A 15848-nucleotide genomic window follows, 5' to 3' on the forward strand; every position below is an offset into this window, starting at 1 on the left:
AATTGGTTACTACATGATTCCATATGTGTTATTTCATAGTTTTGATGTCTTCACAATTATTCTACAATATAGAAAATAGCAAAAATAAAGAAAAATCCTTGAATGAGTAGGTGTGTCCAAACTTTTGACTGGTATTGTATATAATTCTTGTGCATTGAGGTTCTTCTTTCAATATTTGTATCTGGTGTTAGTACGTAGCCCAAGCCTAAACTATAGAGCCCAGCTGTAGTGCTCCAAATACACGCCAATTGCCAAAATGCTTTTGGGAACGTGGGCAGAAAAAGTTAACGTCGATCCTCTAAGGAAAAAAGTACAATGCCAGAGTTTAATTCAGTAAGAGGAAAGCTGCGAAATGGAGAGTTCAAAATAAATATAAATAGGGCCAGAACAGTATTCTAATGCTTGGGAAAGATTTGGTGAAGTGGCAAAAGAGGATGATAGCAGTGCCGGCTATGTCATGCGTGATGATTGTGAGGCACTATACAAATTCAAAGTCACAAGACCGGACTTTAAGATGGCACAACAAGGGTAGGTGACTGTTCAAATGGGTTAAATGGATGGAATAATAGCCTAACTGGAATCTGGACACTGACTGTAGGTCTATAACCTTTCACATAACCTAATATAATATTAACTCTTGCAGAATAATTATACAACAAATGTGAATTTTTACTCTGAAACAGGAGTTTTTTGGAGGGTTATTGCATTTTCTCCCCGGTCCCTCAACGTCTTTGCTGCACGAGGGAAGCAGAGACGAAAGAGGAAAGACAAAACAAACTTTACCGATGGCAACTAGATTGAATCATTCATTCTATCGATTTATTACATTATTCTGGTACGCAAAGTTTTTTTTTGTCATTTAGGGCAGTGTTTGCTAAACTCAGTCCTGGGGCCCCCTGGGTGCATGTTTTGGTTTTTGCCCTAGCACTACACAGCTGATACATATAATCAAAACTTGATGATGAGTTGATTATTTGAATCAGCTGTGTAGTGCTAGGGCAAAAAAAAACGTTCTAGGGCAACGACCCTGTTCTAGGGCAACAACCCTGTTCTAGGGCAACGACCCTGTTCTAGGGCAACGACCCTGTTCTAGGGCAACAAGTAATGACAGAAGAAAAGCTGTATGTATGTCTAGTTATAGACAAGTTGACTAACTACCAACATGTTGTAAATTAGAAGCAGAAACATAGCCCTGTCTAAAGATCGTGGATTATTAGCATTTGCGTGTGTGTGAATGAACAGCTGACACACACATCACAAATGGTCAGGGTTTTTAAGGAATACAGTATGTGGCTATTCTTTAAGGCTCAAAATAGATTGAACTTCTTTCCCCTCTCTGTCCCCCCCTTTCTTTTCCCCCCCCCCCCCGCACCTCTCTACAGAGGAAGGCAGAGGACACCACTATCACCATTGACGACCCTCCTCTCCACGACACTTCGAGAACCTCCCGTGCTGCTAAGCCCTTCTCCCATACCCCTCCCTCCAAGACCACCCCTCCCTCCCAGGGGGTGAGTCCCAGCAGTCGCCAAGCACCCTGCTGCAACTCCCCTTCCAGGAGAACACACCCCCAGAACCGTTTAATTCCCGCCCCCAGCCCTGCGGCTGCAGCCCCGAGATCCCCAGCTCTAAGCCCTGCCCCCTCACACCTGTTGAAAGGAGCGGAAAGAGGGGAAAGAGGAGAGGGGCAGCCGCCTCAGGATTACCCACAATCCTTAGAGCCAGGTGAGTTTGGATTGATGGACTGATGTCTGAGCTCTATGTTTCCTGGTGCACTCTGACCCTGTCACACGCAAGTAGCCTACGAACTTTATCCCCACTCTCTCCCATTCTTCATTCTACTCACAAATATGCACCACACTGTGACAAACACTTGAGCTTTAGTCTCTGGCACGTTCTCTTGCACTGTGTCTTTATTTCTGATATAGTATTCATCAACACCAACTAATAAACCGAGAGACACATAGCGGTCTTATCCCTGATTCCCTCTGCTCTGTGGAGGAGAGAGGAGAAACACTGGAACATTTCATCAGTTCCCAAGGTTAGAGTCTGTACCAGCCTCCATTTACTACTGAGATTGAGGAGGAGGAGGGAGGGAGAGGGAAATAGGAAGAGATAGAGCGAGAATGTGTGTGAGAGAGAAAGCAAGAGAGCGAGAGGAGTAGAGGGAGAAATAAACATTTATATAGAATTGGTGAAAGAAGGATATGGAAAAAAAGAAGGAGAACAGATAGTAGCAGAGACGTTGAGAGATGAAGATGCTGCAGGAAAGATAAGAATACTTGGCCTGTTATTCTTTGATTCTGCAAAGAACGTTTGAAGCAAGGATGGACCCTAGTCTGTGTCTTTGAGTGTGTGTGTGTGCATGTTTGTGCGTGTGTGTGTTGAATGTGTGTGTGTGTGTACTATATATGAGCGAGGTCAGAAACATTTCTGATAGCCCCTCCTTATCCTTCAGAGGTCCTTGAAAGACAGCAGGCGGAAGGATATGCATTCATCTGGCGGCGTTGTCAGGGGGCGGAGGGATACCATCAATAACAGAGTTGTGGGGTGACAGGGTCGGCACTGCAATCCCAGCCAGGCAGCAGGGTGTCATCAATATCCCCTACACATACACACGGACATATAGCCTAGATGCACAAACTGCTGCTGCTGGGATGCCCTATTTCTTACTGCCTATAGACTACACTTGCTGTATCAATGCTTCCTCAACTAAAGCTCTGTTGCCTTATTGATTGAATGATTGATTGATTATTAGTCACTCTTGACTAAAGGAGTTTCTTTTCTATCTGTCTCTCAGATCTTCCACCAGGTTACACCTATCCAGAAATCACCATGGGTTACAAGGCTGGTCCTTCCCCAGAGGAGGCCCGATTGGCTGAACATGCTGATCTGGAGGTGGAGCCAGCTGAGTCCTGCCCTAAGCCCCGTCCACACACCGTGAGGATTGTGGAGGATGAGGAGGTGAAAACAGAGAAGAAGGAGAACGGGTATAAAGTTGTAGAATCTAGTGCAGTTGTAGAAAGGGAACGAGAAGGAGCAGAGGTGGAGGGGCAATCAGTATCTGAGCCCCCACTATTTGGCAGTGGAGTGAAGACTCCTGAAATGGCGCCGTGTCCTGCCCAAGTTTCAACCTCAGCCACATCCCCAGCCACACTTCCAGCTCCATCTCTAGCCCCAGTCTCTGCTTCTGAGGATGCCCAGAAAGGAGAGGTCTCTGTGGGCGGCCTGGTCCAGCCAGCTGGCTTGAAGGACCCACAACCAGCACAGGCGAAGAAAGATGAGAAGGAGGAAAGTTCAGCAGAGTTGAAAAATAACCACCTACCAGATTGTACTGTTTCCCTGCCTCTTGAGCTAACTGGACATGGGGAGAAGGAGGAGAGAGAGACGGGTGATGATGTGGAGGAGAAGGAGAAGGAGGAAGGTAGGATGAGTACGAGTGAAGCCTCTGTGGGGATACCAAGCAGCCCACGGCCCTCTCCAGCCCCAACCCCAACCTCCACCCTCACCCTCAGTGATGATCCCTGCATCTGGAGTCTGGAGCTTCTTATTGCCGCAGCGTTGTGTGCCACCCGGGATGCCTGCTACCCCCCTGTGCCCCCCTCCAATACACTCCTGCCCGCCCCGTGCCCACTCCCACACCGAGGCATGGAGATCCTGGGAGAGTTGGCTGAGCTGGGGATACTGCAGAGGAACAGGGAGAAGGAGAGAGAGACAGGAAGTGAGTGGATAGAGAATGTGTGAGAGCACACACATTCACACACACACACACACACACACACACACGCACGCACGCACGCACGCACGCACGCACGCACGCACGCATGCAGAGACAGAAATACAGAGGAGCAAAGAGAGAAACAGAGATGGGAGAACTGAGTGTGGAACCCAGATGTGCATGCCACACACACACACACAACGTCCCCACTGACTGTCCAGCTTCCTTCCTCTGTTCTCTTAGAGCCTCTGTTCAAGTCCAAAGATCAAATGTTTCCCTGGGGGAGGAGATGTGGTGGTGAGGGAGAGGGGTTTGGAGTGGTAGGGGGCAAAAGGAGGGAGGAGGAGAGGGGAAATGGATAGAAAGGAGAAAGAAAGAAACACAATACAAAAGTGTAAGTGTCCCTCCCTCCCTCCCTCCCTCCCTCCCTCCCTCCCTCCCTCCCTCCCTCCCTCCCTCCCTCCCTCCCTCCCTCCCTCCCTCCCTCCCTCCCTCAGGCTCTGGAGTGTGGCTTGGCTAATTAGAAGCTCTTGTTTAAAACACTTCTTCTTTAAACCGTTCTTCTTTTCCCTCTGAGAGAACGTGTTTTTATTTACGCGTGCGTGCGTGTTTGTGTGTGTGTGTGTAAGCTGTTAAGTAATCCCAGATGAATCCCTGTTACACTCCATCAGCATCTGTGTTTCTCTTCACCACACTGGCTGCGCTTTTCTCCGTTTGCCGTCCCCCCCCTTTTTTTCATTTATAAAAAGCGATGTAATCTTCTGTGTAAATCCTTCCTTAGCAAGCCCTGATGACAGAATTAATAAGTTCAAAAAATTATAACGCGCAGCACAGCTGTGTGTATGTGTGATTTCATGTGCGTGTCTGTGTGTGTTTACACCTGCTTGTGTGTGTGTGTGTGGCCTGCGGGCGGAAGGCACTGCATCTCAGTGCTAGAGGCGTCACTACAGACCCTGGTTCGATTCCAGGCTACATCACAACCGGCTGTGATTGGGAGTCCCACAGGGCGGCGCACAATTGGCCCAGTGTCGTCCGGATTAGGGTTTGGCCGGGTTAGGCCATCATTGTAAATAGGAATTTGTTCTTAACTGATTTGCCTAGTTAAATAAAGGTTAAATAAAATAATAAAAATTGACCTAAGTGCAAAAAATTATAAGGCACAGTCTGTGTATGTGTGTGTTTACACCTGCCTGTGTGTGTGTGTGTGTGTGTGTGTGTGTGTGTGTGTGTGTGTGTGTGTGTGTGTGTGTGTGTGTGTGTGTGTGTGTGTGTGTGTGTGTGTGTGTGTGTGTGTGTGTGTGGCGGGCAGGCGGAAGGCATCTATCTGTGGCTGCCGCCCTTGGGGAGGCTAAACTAGGCCTGTTGATGTCAGCGGTGATGTCATCCAGTCAGGGGTAACCAGAGCCTCTCATTGGCCCAGAGGTCTGACAGATGAGACTCCACTCCAGGACAGGAGAGATACATCCCTCTACCCCTCTTTCCTATCCCTCACTCCCTTTCGTTCTCTGCCTCTTACACCCTTCCTCTTTCTCTCTCGCTCTATCTCTTTCTTTCTCTCTCTCTCTCTCTCTCTCTCTCTCTCTCTCTCTCTCTCTCTCTCTCTCTCTCTCTCTCTCTCTGAGGGGAATGGTTCATTCATTTATATATTTATTCATTTGCTCATTCTTTCATTCACACTCTTTCTCTGCATCCATCCATCCATCCCTTCCTTTCTATTATTTCTCCCTGCCTTCCTCACTTTTAATATATTCTGTGTACCCTGCCTGTTCTATGGTTTGAGCTCAGGTACACACACACAGGTTTTTAATATTGTCAGTGAATAGCCGTTCAGCTCCAGTGGTCCAGCTCTGAGTGGGTCTGTAGTAAAACCAGACACTGCTTCCTTTTGGCCTAGCAGACCGATCCCTTTCTCTCTCTTTCTCCTCTATTGCCCATCTCTCTTCTCTTCTGCTCTGTCGTCTAGCCTCTCACTCGCCTTCCCTCCCTCTATCTTCTCCTTCTTTCTCTTGCAATGCCACCCTCTCTTCCCCTCTTACACTCTCTCTCGATCTCTCGCTCCCTCTCCGTCTTCCCCTTCTCTATCGTTCTCCTTCTCAGAAGACTTCAGTCCCCTTTCTTGCCCTCCTCCTCTCTCCTCCTGTAGGGTAAATTGGATTGTGTCCATGTCGGTAATGAGGAGATGTAGGAGAATAAATAGATATCTCAATAAACACCTTGCCTCTTATTGCTTCTCCTCTCCCTCGTCCTCCCTTCACCCCCTCCTTACCTCCCTCCCTTTGTCTTTATCATCCTCTCTCTCCTTCTCTCTCTTCTTTTCTCTTGCACGCGGCAATATGACTGTGTCTGTGCAGCTCAGCCTGTGTGTGTGTGTGTGTGTGTGTGTGTGTGTGTGTGTGTGTGTGTGTGTGTGTGTGTGTGTGTGTGTGTGTGTGTGTCTGGGGTGGCTCGTCCCTCATGAATATTCTAGTTGATCTGCAGGCGGTGACAATGACAGAGTTAATGACAGTGATAGATGGAGAGACAGCACTCCTTTAGCGCTCTCCCTCCTTCTTTCTCTCCGTCCGTCTACCTCTTTCCCTCTCACTCAGCCGATGAGTGAGTGTGTGGTCCTGCGTGCGTGTGGGTGTGGGTGTGAAGGCTATAAGTTAGCTTGTAAATCACTTGTTTAGGAGGCGGCAACAGGACAAATCATGTCATATTCTTTTCACACCACTTTCATTTAAAAAAAAATTCACCCCAGAAAGAAGTAACGTTTTTCCTCTCTCTTTTTTAGGTGAGGATGTTTTGACCTTTGAACTGCGTAGCCTGGCGACCCTGGCTGCTGCCCGCAGTCTGGAGCTTGGGGGAGGAGCTACAGGGACGGGTGAGGGGCAGCAGTGTACCGTCAGAAGGACCCTCAACCTGCGACGGAAATGCAGCTGGATGCCTCGCCACGAGCCGGTATGTGTGTATCCCAAAACATACATAGAACTGTATACACTCACATAGAACTGAACACACACACTTATACTTATAATGCACAGTATGAATGGTATATACATACACACAGATACACAAGCTACCTTTTATATGTTACACCAACAAGCTTGCACAGTTTCACTGCAGAATGAGACGTTTTTCCACGTTTCTCCAAACGTCAAATTTCAAAGTTGCTCCAAACGTCAAATTTCGAAGTTGCAAACATGAGTTCTAATCACTGGGATTGAACACGCAACTGCCGGAGCTCGCAGATTACACCCATCCACCACCCCTGTTCACAAACCCCAGCAAAACCCATGCCTACTTGATTGTAATAGCACTCACCGTTGCCCCTAGTGGCGACGTCCTGTATTTAGGCACAAGCTATATTTTTGCCCTTAGTGGATGGTTTTGACGGCGTCTCCCGACGTCCTAGGGACCTGCAAAAACGTCATATTTCAACTTGAATCTGGAGTGATCTCTCTGAACGACACACAGTACAGTCCATTTACAGTCTACTATATATTTAATGTCTGTCTGTATTGCAGGTGTGTCCAGTGAAGGCTGCCATGGAGACGATGGATGAGGCAGAGCTAGCGATGCGAGTGCAGCTAGCGGAGATCCAGAGACGTTACAAAGAGAAACAGAGAGAGTTAGCCAAGCTGCAGAGAAAACATGACCACCAGAAAGCAGAGACCTCTCACAGCCCTGTTCGCAGACGACCTGGTCGCCCCCGGAAACGCAAGTCTACCCCCGGTCCCAGCGCCTCAGATGGCCCCAAGAGACTCAGGTGAGTGTCTCCGCAGGGGTTCTTCTATCCAGATACACTACATGACCAAAAGTATGTGGACACCTCCTCGTCGAACATCTCATTCCAAAATCATGGGCATTAACATTCAGTTGGTCCCCCTTTTGCTGCTATAACAGCCTCCACTCTTCTGGGAAGGCTTTCCACTAGATGTTGGAACATTGCTGCGGGGACTTGCTCTCATTCAGCCACGAGCATTAGTGAGGTCGTGCACTGATGTTGGGCGATTAGGCCTGGCTCGCAGTCGGCGTTCCAATTCATCCCAAAGGTGTTCTATGGGGTTGAAGTCAGGGCTCTGTGCAGGCCAGTCAAGTTCGTCCACACTTTTCTCGACAAACCATTTCTGTATGGACCTCGCTTTGTGCACTGGAGCATTGTCATGCTGAAACAGGAAAGGGCCTTCCCCAAACTGTTGCCACAAAGTTGCAAGCACAGAATCGTCTAAAATGTCATTGTATGCTGTAACATTAAGCTATCCCTTCACTGGAACCATGAAAAACAGCCCTATACAATTACTCCTCCACCAAACTTTTAAGTTGGCACAATGCATTCGGGCAGGTAGCGTTCTCCTGTCATCCGCCAAACCCAGATTCGTCCATCGGACTGCCAGATGGTGAAGCGTGATTCACCACTCCAGAGAACGCGTTTCCACTGCTCCAGAGTCCAATGGCGGTGAGCTTTACACCGCTCCAGCCGACACTTGGCATTGCGCATGGTGATCTTAGGCTTGTGTGCGGCTGCTCGGTCATGGAAACCCATTTCATGAAGCTCCAGACTAACAGTTCTTGTGCGGACGTTGCTTCCAGTGGCAGTTTGAAACTCAGTAGTGAGTGTTGCAACCGAGGACAGACGATTTTTATGTGCTACACGTTTCAGCATTCGGCAGTCCCGTTCTGTGAGTTTGTGCGGCCTACCACTTCGCGGCTGAGCCGTTGTTGCTCCTAGACGTTTCCACTTCACAATAACAGCACGTACAGTTGACCGGGGCAGCTCTAGCAGGGCAGAAATTTGATGAACTGACTTGGAAAGGTGTCATCCTATGACGGTGCCACGTTGAAAGTCACTGAGCTCTTCAGTAAGACCATTATACTGCCAATGTTTTGTCTAGGGAGATTGCATGGCAGTGTGCTCGATTTTATATGCCTGTCAGCAACGGGTGTAGCTGGAATAGCCGAATCTACTAATTTGAAGGGGTGTCCACAAACCTTTGCATATATAGTGTATATTTACTGTACTTATATGGTTTTCAATAAAGTATTGTTCCCTGAGATGAACCTTGTTGAGAATCTTTATGAGAGGAACTGCTACTGCTGAGTGGAGGAACTGCTATCTCTCACTCGCTCGCTCGCACACACACACACACACACACACACACACACACACACACACACACACACACACACACACACACACACACACACACACACACACACACACACACACACACACTCAGTACGTGTGTGTGTGTGTGTGTGTGTGTGTGTGTGTGTGTGTGTGTGTGTGTGTGTGTGTGTGTGTGTGTGTGTGTGTGTGTGTGTGTGTGTGTGTGTGTGAACCTGGTAGTAAACCCGGTGTGGTTTCTAAATGAGAGGAGTTAATAGATTAATCAGCTCAGAGGAGAGACTCATTAATCATCATTAATCACATTTAATCATATTTATCACCACCATTGATTATGTCCTGACTCCCTCTCACCCTCAGCACATATTAATATGGCTGGACAAAGTCCCCATGTAAACTTATCACAGTGATGAATGACTCACCAACCTCTTCTTCTAACACATACACTTGAGCTCGCAGGCAGGCATTCACAAAGGCATGCACGCACACACACACGCGATTACAAAGCAAACCCCCTAATGCCCTACACATGCTCTCTCTCGAACACACACACACACACACACACACACACACACACACACACACACACACACACACACACACACACACACACACACACACACACACACACACACACACACACACACACACACACACACACACACACACACACACACAGTGTTACATTCCAGTGTTAAGTCATCATATTGATGAATGTGTTTTCTGGCTGTGCTCCACCTCTGATAGTGCATGTTCCCCTCGCTCTGATAAACTGATTAAACAAACTCAAGGTTTATCACGGTTACCACACTGATTACAACGAACTAATGAAAAATGACAAACACACACACACACACACACACACACAAAAACACATACACACATTGCATGATTTTACATACTGCACAGATAAATGCATAGACGACACACACACAGACATATTCGTTTAATTACTGGAGCTGGCTGGTTTGTGACAGGGTGTATTTTTTGTCTTAATTAATGAACGTGGTATCAATAGTGTATTCCTTCATCTCAGAGAGAGAGAGGGGGGGGGGGGGGAGTGAGGGAGGGCTGCAAGAGGTAGAAATGTCTCTAGCGACTGGTCTGTTGGTGGCAGTACTTGTTGACAGAGGTATTGGAGAGAGGAAAGGGGGGAAGGGTGCTGTTATTGTAATTTAATACTCTGTTAGGGCTGGGACCTCACGTTATGATAGTATCTCGATACTTTGGTGCTATTACGATATGCATTGTGATTCTATTGCGATTTGATGTTCCAAACATATTGCTCACTATGTGTCTGCTGCAAAGGGACGAGAGAGAGCAGGAGAAAACTAGTTGATCAGTCATGGAAATAAAAGTGCTGAAAACAAATTGTCTCCCTATAGAGAGCAATAGTAATGGTGTCTTTTTGTAGGCACCAACTCCGCCAGGGTTCGTTGGACAAAGCCTATTGGAAAATGAATGGAGTTTTTATAGGGTTTTTGGATAAACGCCGAAAATAAGGTCTGTGGTTACCACAGGTTTAGGAGATCCAATATGTTTTGTTCTATGAGATAATCTTCATCAGCTACGTCACCTTTTGTGAATTTTGAAGAATGTATGTCATCAAAACAAGCACATAAAGGCTTCCTAATTCAAAAAGGTCATGTTAACAGACTGATAATATCTCATAGAACAAAACGTATAAGATCTCTTAAGCCTGTGTTAACCTCAGACCTTATTTTCGACGTTTATCCCAAAACCCTATTCTTTTCCCATTCATTTTCCCATAGGAATAGCTGAACGAACAAGATGTAACTCATTTCTGATTTTTAGGACTACAAGCTGGCAAGCTCTATTTAAAAAGAAGATGGAGAACAAGCTATGAAGGAAAAATACTGGAGTTTTGGTGCAGGTAGAGTCAACCAGCACAAAAATAATATTGCAATATTGTCAAAACGATACGATGCGATATATCGTCAAAAAGAATATCCCGATATGTAACTGTACCGATTTTTTTCTCCAATCACTATTCTCTGTGGATTTACATTATTCTACGTCAACTGACTGCCGTTGCACACTGACAGAGGGCTAACGCTAGGGCTTAGGGCTGACTGGAGGTCAAAAGGTCAAAGGTTGAAAGGAGTGGTAAGGGGTGATGGTGACAGACAGGTTAAGGCTGGGCCATGGAGGGTTGGTGTGGGGGATGGGTATGGGGGACGTGGGAGTTTGTTAGGGGCAGTTTAGGGGTTTTCAGGAAGCTGCCCACTGGGCACACACTGGTTGAATCAACATTGTTTCCAAGTAATTATAATGAAATTACGTTGAACCAACTTGGAATAGGCGTTAAATTGACGTCTGTGCCCACTGGATGGCTTCTCTGTAGATCTTAACTTCAGCAGAAAAGTTTTGAATTTGTCTGAAATGACAAACTAGACCACCTCGTATTTCTCTCAGGTTTCACATTACAAATCCTATCTTCCCCTCCTCTTTTTCATGCTCCTCCTTTCCTCCATTCATTCCCTGTTTTATCCTCTAAAATCTCCCTCTCTTTTCCTCTCCTCTCCTCTCCCTCCCTTCTCCCTTTACTCCGCTCATTCCCCAAATCTATCTACCTCCTCCCTCCCTCTCTTTTTCTTGATGGGAGATGCTGAGCACTCTGTGGGAATATAAGATTCACCTGCCTCAGACACCAGCTGCTCACAGCAGTGTGTGTGTGCGTGTGTATGTGTGTGTTGTGTCTGTGTGTATGTGTGTGTGTATGTGTGTGTGCACTTTGAGAGATAAAGAGAGAGAAACGGAGACAGAAAGAGAAAGAGAGACACTGGGGAGAGAGAGAGAGAGAGAGGAGAGGAAGAGAGCGAGAGAGAGAGAGAAAAGGGGTAGAGAGAAGAGTGGTGTTCAATAGAGGTTAGTGTTTATCGATCCAGCCCCGGAGCGTAGGTCAATGGACAGACTCCCCTGAGACTGCCTCGCCTCTCCCTCTCCCTCTCTCTCTCTCTCTCTCTCTCTCTCTCTCTCTCTCTCTCTCTCTCTCTCTCTCTCTCTCTCTCTCTCTCTCTCTCTCTCTCTCTCTCTCTCTCTCTCTCTCGCTTTCTCATACTCCCGCTCTGTGTGCTCTCTTTTGTTAGCTCTCTCTCTTTTGCTCCCTCCAACTCTCCCCATCCCCCTCTCTCTCTCGCTCTGTTTTTCTTCAGTAGCTGTCTCGCCAGCTATTTCTCCCACTTTCTTGGTGTGATTCAGCAGGGTCTCATATTCACACTCCTCTTGGATATTTCAGAGTTTACCGACAGAATGCTTTCTCTTCCAAACAGCCTCCGTACGGGAAAATACCCCCCCCCCCCTCTCTACTCATCAAAGGCCAGAGAGAGAGAAGGGAAAAAAGGGAGAAAGAAAGAGAAAGCAGAAGGGAAAAAGAGAGAGAGAGAGAGAGACAGAGAGAGAGAGAGAGAGAGAGAGAGACACCGAGACAGAGAGAGAGAGAGAGAGAGAGAGAGAGAGAGAGAGAGAGAGAGAGAGAGAGAGAGAGAGAGAGAGAGAGAGAGAGAGAGAGAGAGAGAGAAGGGCAGAAAGACATGACCTGTTACCTTTTCTTTGATCTTCTTTAGCCTTTCTGTTTGCACCTCTCCATCTTCCCCCCTTTAATAAAATCCATCTCTCTCTCTTCTTCATTTGTTTTAGGGTGGCGGATGAGGAAGCAGAAGGGGGTGGAGAGAAGCGGAGGAAGAGGATGACCAATCATGGCTTCCTCAAGAGGAGGAGAGGTCGTCCCAGCCTGAGCTCCAGACTAGCACGGAGGGTGACCCAGCTGAAGCAGAAGGCTGTGGCCCAGAGAGGTGCACCATCAGGGGGCATGCACCGCCACAGAGTGGACCCCAGACCTGGAGCCCACGCAAACTGCAGAGAGAGTGACACAGGTAAAACACACACATGCACTCCACACATGCACACGTATGTACACATACACACAGGCACACACACACACACATGTAAACCTTGTACCTCATACACTCCCTGACACTAACACACCCATGTTTCCATGTCCACCCAGCAGCCAATACATCCAGTGCCCAGCAGGACTGGGCGCCCAATCAGGGGGTGAGGAGGAGGAGGAGAGGTCGGCCAAAGGTCAAACTGGGCGGACCATCGACCAGAGTCCTCCGCAGAGTGGGCGAGGCCTCTGTGAACCAGGAAGTGAACGAGGGGAAGAGCAACAGCGAGACCTCCGGCCAGGGTGAGTTACGTCTCAATGAGATGTCTCCCAGCTGTGTGTGTGAGTGTGTGTGAGTGTGTGTGAGAGTGTGAGAGTGTGTGTAAGTGAGTGAGATGTCTCCCATCACGGTGGCCTCCTCTCACTTCCCGGCTCGTCTGTCACACCATTAAAACCGTTAACGGCTGCCCACTGGCATGCGGGCAGTGGGCAGTGGGCAAACCCGCGCTGTAACGTGAACCTCGCTATCGCCTCTTTTAGAATGTCACACCCCTGTCCCCCCCCCTGCACCCCCCCCCAATCCAACCAGTAGAGACACAATGTCCCCCTTTCCTCAATAATCTCAAATTAACATTTCATAGAAATAAAGTGAAGTGTCCCAATGTCTGTCAGTTGATTAGGTCCTGTGTGTGTGTGTGTGTGTGTGTGTGTGTGTGTGTGTGTGTGTGTGTGTGTGTGTGTGTGTGTGTGTGTGTGTGTGTGTGTGTGTGTGTGTGTGTGTGTGTGTGTGTGTGTGTGTGTGTGTGTTTTTGCCACTATCTGCCTGTCCCCTCGCAGGCAGCGGAGTGTTTGTGATGTGTGTGTGTGTGTGAGAGAGTGTTGACGAGGACACTGAGTAAGTGACAAGTGTGTCAGCAACGTGTCGACACCCGACACGACCCCCAGTCAGCCACCCACAGCTGCCAATAAAGATCTGATCTGTGTGTGTATATGTGCATGTGTGATTGTGTGTTTGCATGGGTGCGTGCGTGATTATTTGTGTGTACAGTACGTGTGTGTGTGCTTATGCTTGTCTGTGCATGAGAAAGAGAGATAGCCATTGGGTTTCCTTGACCGCAAAAATTACTGTCTAAAATAAATAGTTCAAATCCAGCGATATATTATATGGTAAAAAAATTGGGAAGTTATATTATTTTATACTAATATAATTGCTCAGAGAAAGAGACTTTGTTTAACAAGTAATACTTTTTTTGTTTATTGGCACCACTGTTTTCAATACCTTTCAATATCTTTTAATACCTAGGGATTCTTTTCTGCTCATGCATTCTCATTTTGACACCAAACCCACACTGGTGTGCGTGGCCAAAGAGCTCTATTTTCATATCATCTGACCAAAGCACTAGTTCCAATCCAAGTGCCAATGCTGTTTAGCAAACTCCAGGTATTTACATGTGTTGGATGACATGAAAATATAGTTTTTTTTCCATGGACAACAGTGGTGGGTTTGGGTGTCCAGGTGAGAAAGCATGAGAAGGAAAGAATCCCATACATACAGTAAATATGGTGGTGGAGCTTTGATGTTATGGGGCTATTTTGCTTCAACTGGTCCTGGAGCCCTTGTAAAGGTCACCGGCATTATGAACTTTACAGTACTAGGATATTTTAGTCAAAAACCTGGTTGCCGCCAGGAGGCTGAAACTTGGCTGCAAGTGGATCTTCCAACAAGACAATAACCTCAAGCACACATCAAAATCCACAAAGAAATTATTAATAGTCCACCAAATCAACATTTTGCAATGGCCATCTGTCTTCGGACTTGAAACCAATTGAAAACTTGTGGTTTGAATTGAAGATGGGAGTCCATAAGCGCAGACTAAGGATATCGAGAATCTCAAAGGATTCTGTATGGAGGAATGATCCCTCCCAATGTGTTCTCCAACTCATAAAACCTTCTAGAAAAAGGCTCAGTGCTGTTATCCTCGGAAGGTGAGGTCAATAATTTTTACCCCTGCCTTTTTGAGAGAAACATTTATTACTTGTTAAACAAATTACTTGTTAAAAATTACTTGTTAAACATTACATTATAAACATTATTACTTGTTAAACATTACTTGTTAAACTCTTTCTCTGAGCAATTGTATTAGTATAAAGACAATAATTTACCCCCCCAAAAATGGAACATACAATATATCTCAGTATTTGTTTTATTTATTTTATACAGTCATTTTTGCTCATCTTTATCAAGGGTGTCAATAATTTTGGACCCCACTGTAGCTTCTCTACACTGTCTTTCACTAGAGCCTGAGCTTGAGATGGTTGTGTCACAACTGATCTCCAGACAGTTTCTAATCGATTTTATTGATCCCTTACTTCCACAGAGGAGGAAGATGAGGGGAGCTATGACAGCGACAAAGGAACCAATGACGTCAAGATGACGCCACCATCCGCCAAAGACACGCCAAGAAATACTGCTGCGATTGGCCCAGCCGCTATGCTTCAAGCCAATCAGAAAGCCAGGAGCAAGAAGGAGAGGCAAGGTGATGATGCAAGCATGCCCAGTGCGGAGCTGAGGATGAGAGGAGCCCCCTGCACACCGCGTCCTGCTACTGCAGACCAGAGACGCCCAGAGCTCCAGGAGCCACAGGGGGCTATGAGAGGACCGGTACCTAGCTGGAGGGCCTCATCAGTGGGCAACAGCCTCCAGGACAGCAGGGGGGTCCAGGGACCTCTGGCGGAGGCCGAGATGAAGAGCTCAGGACCCCAAAGCATTCTGGGACAGGTGAGGAAGGGGAATGAGAGGACCTGGGGGGAGGGACTGTGGGTCTCTAGGTTAATCAAAAACGGCTTCCTCTGTTAAAATCTCCCTCAGCTACTTGAGACTGTTAAAATGCACGTGTTACGGTTTCTCTCTAGCTACATGGTGATTATGATCATTGTCTATAATGCTAACCTGTCCTGACCTGTTTGGTTGTTCCAGAGGAGAGGCTGCTGGTGGGAGACTGAGACCCAGAGAGAGGACACCACCAGGGGCAGGAAGAGCAGGAAGAAACAGGTGAGGATCGGGGTCAACATGGGCGGAGGGGGAGGGGGAGGGAGGGGGGTCATGAGAGAAGGAG

General features: G+C 47.3%; 1 protein-coding gene across 5 annotated transcripts in view; it reads left to right on the forward strand.

The window, feature by feature from the left end:
• LOC139580698 (BAH and coiled-coil domain-containing protein 1-like) overlaps positions 1-15848 on the forward strand; it is a 66790-nt gene that overhangs the window by 38515 nt on the left and 12427 nt on the right. For 4 of the 5 annotated variants that reach the window (XM_071409626.1, XM_071409625.1, XM_071409628.1 and 1 more), the window contains exons 9-16: positions 1383-1722; positions 2798-3718; positions 6489-6655; positions 7222-7463; positions 12483-12718; positions 12853-13035; positions 15111-15511; positions 15710-15784. In XM_071409626.1, coding sequence (XP_071265727.1) covers positions 1383-1722; positions 2798-3718; positions 6489-6655; positions 7222-7463; positions 12483-12718; positions 12853-13035; positions 15111-15511; positions 15710-15784 — 2565 coding nt within the window. The remainder of the gene's footprint in view (positions 1-1382; positions 1723-2797; positions 3719-6488; positions 6656-7221; positions 7464-12482; positions 12719-12852; positions 13036-15110; positions 15512-15709; positions 15785-15848) is intronic. The other variant, XM_071409627.1, reaches the window with a different exon arrangement.

Source organism: Salvelinus alpinus, chromosome 7 (assembly GCF_045679555.1).
Source record: "Salvelinus alpinus chromosome 7, SLU_Salpinus.1, whole genome shotgun sequence".
Taxonomy (NCBI): domain Eukaryota; kingdom Metazoa; phylum Chordata; class Actinopteri; order Salmoniformes; family Salmonidae; genus Salvelinus; species Salvelinus alpinus.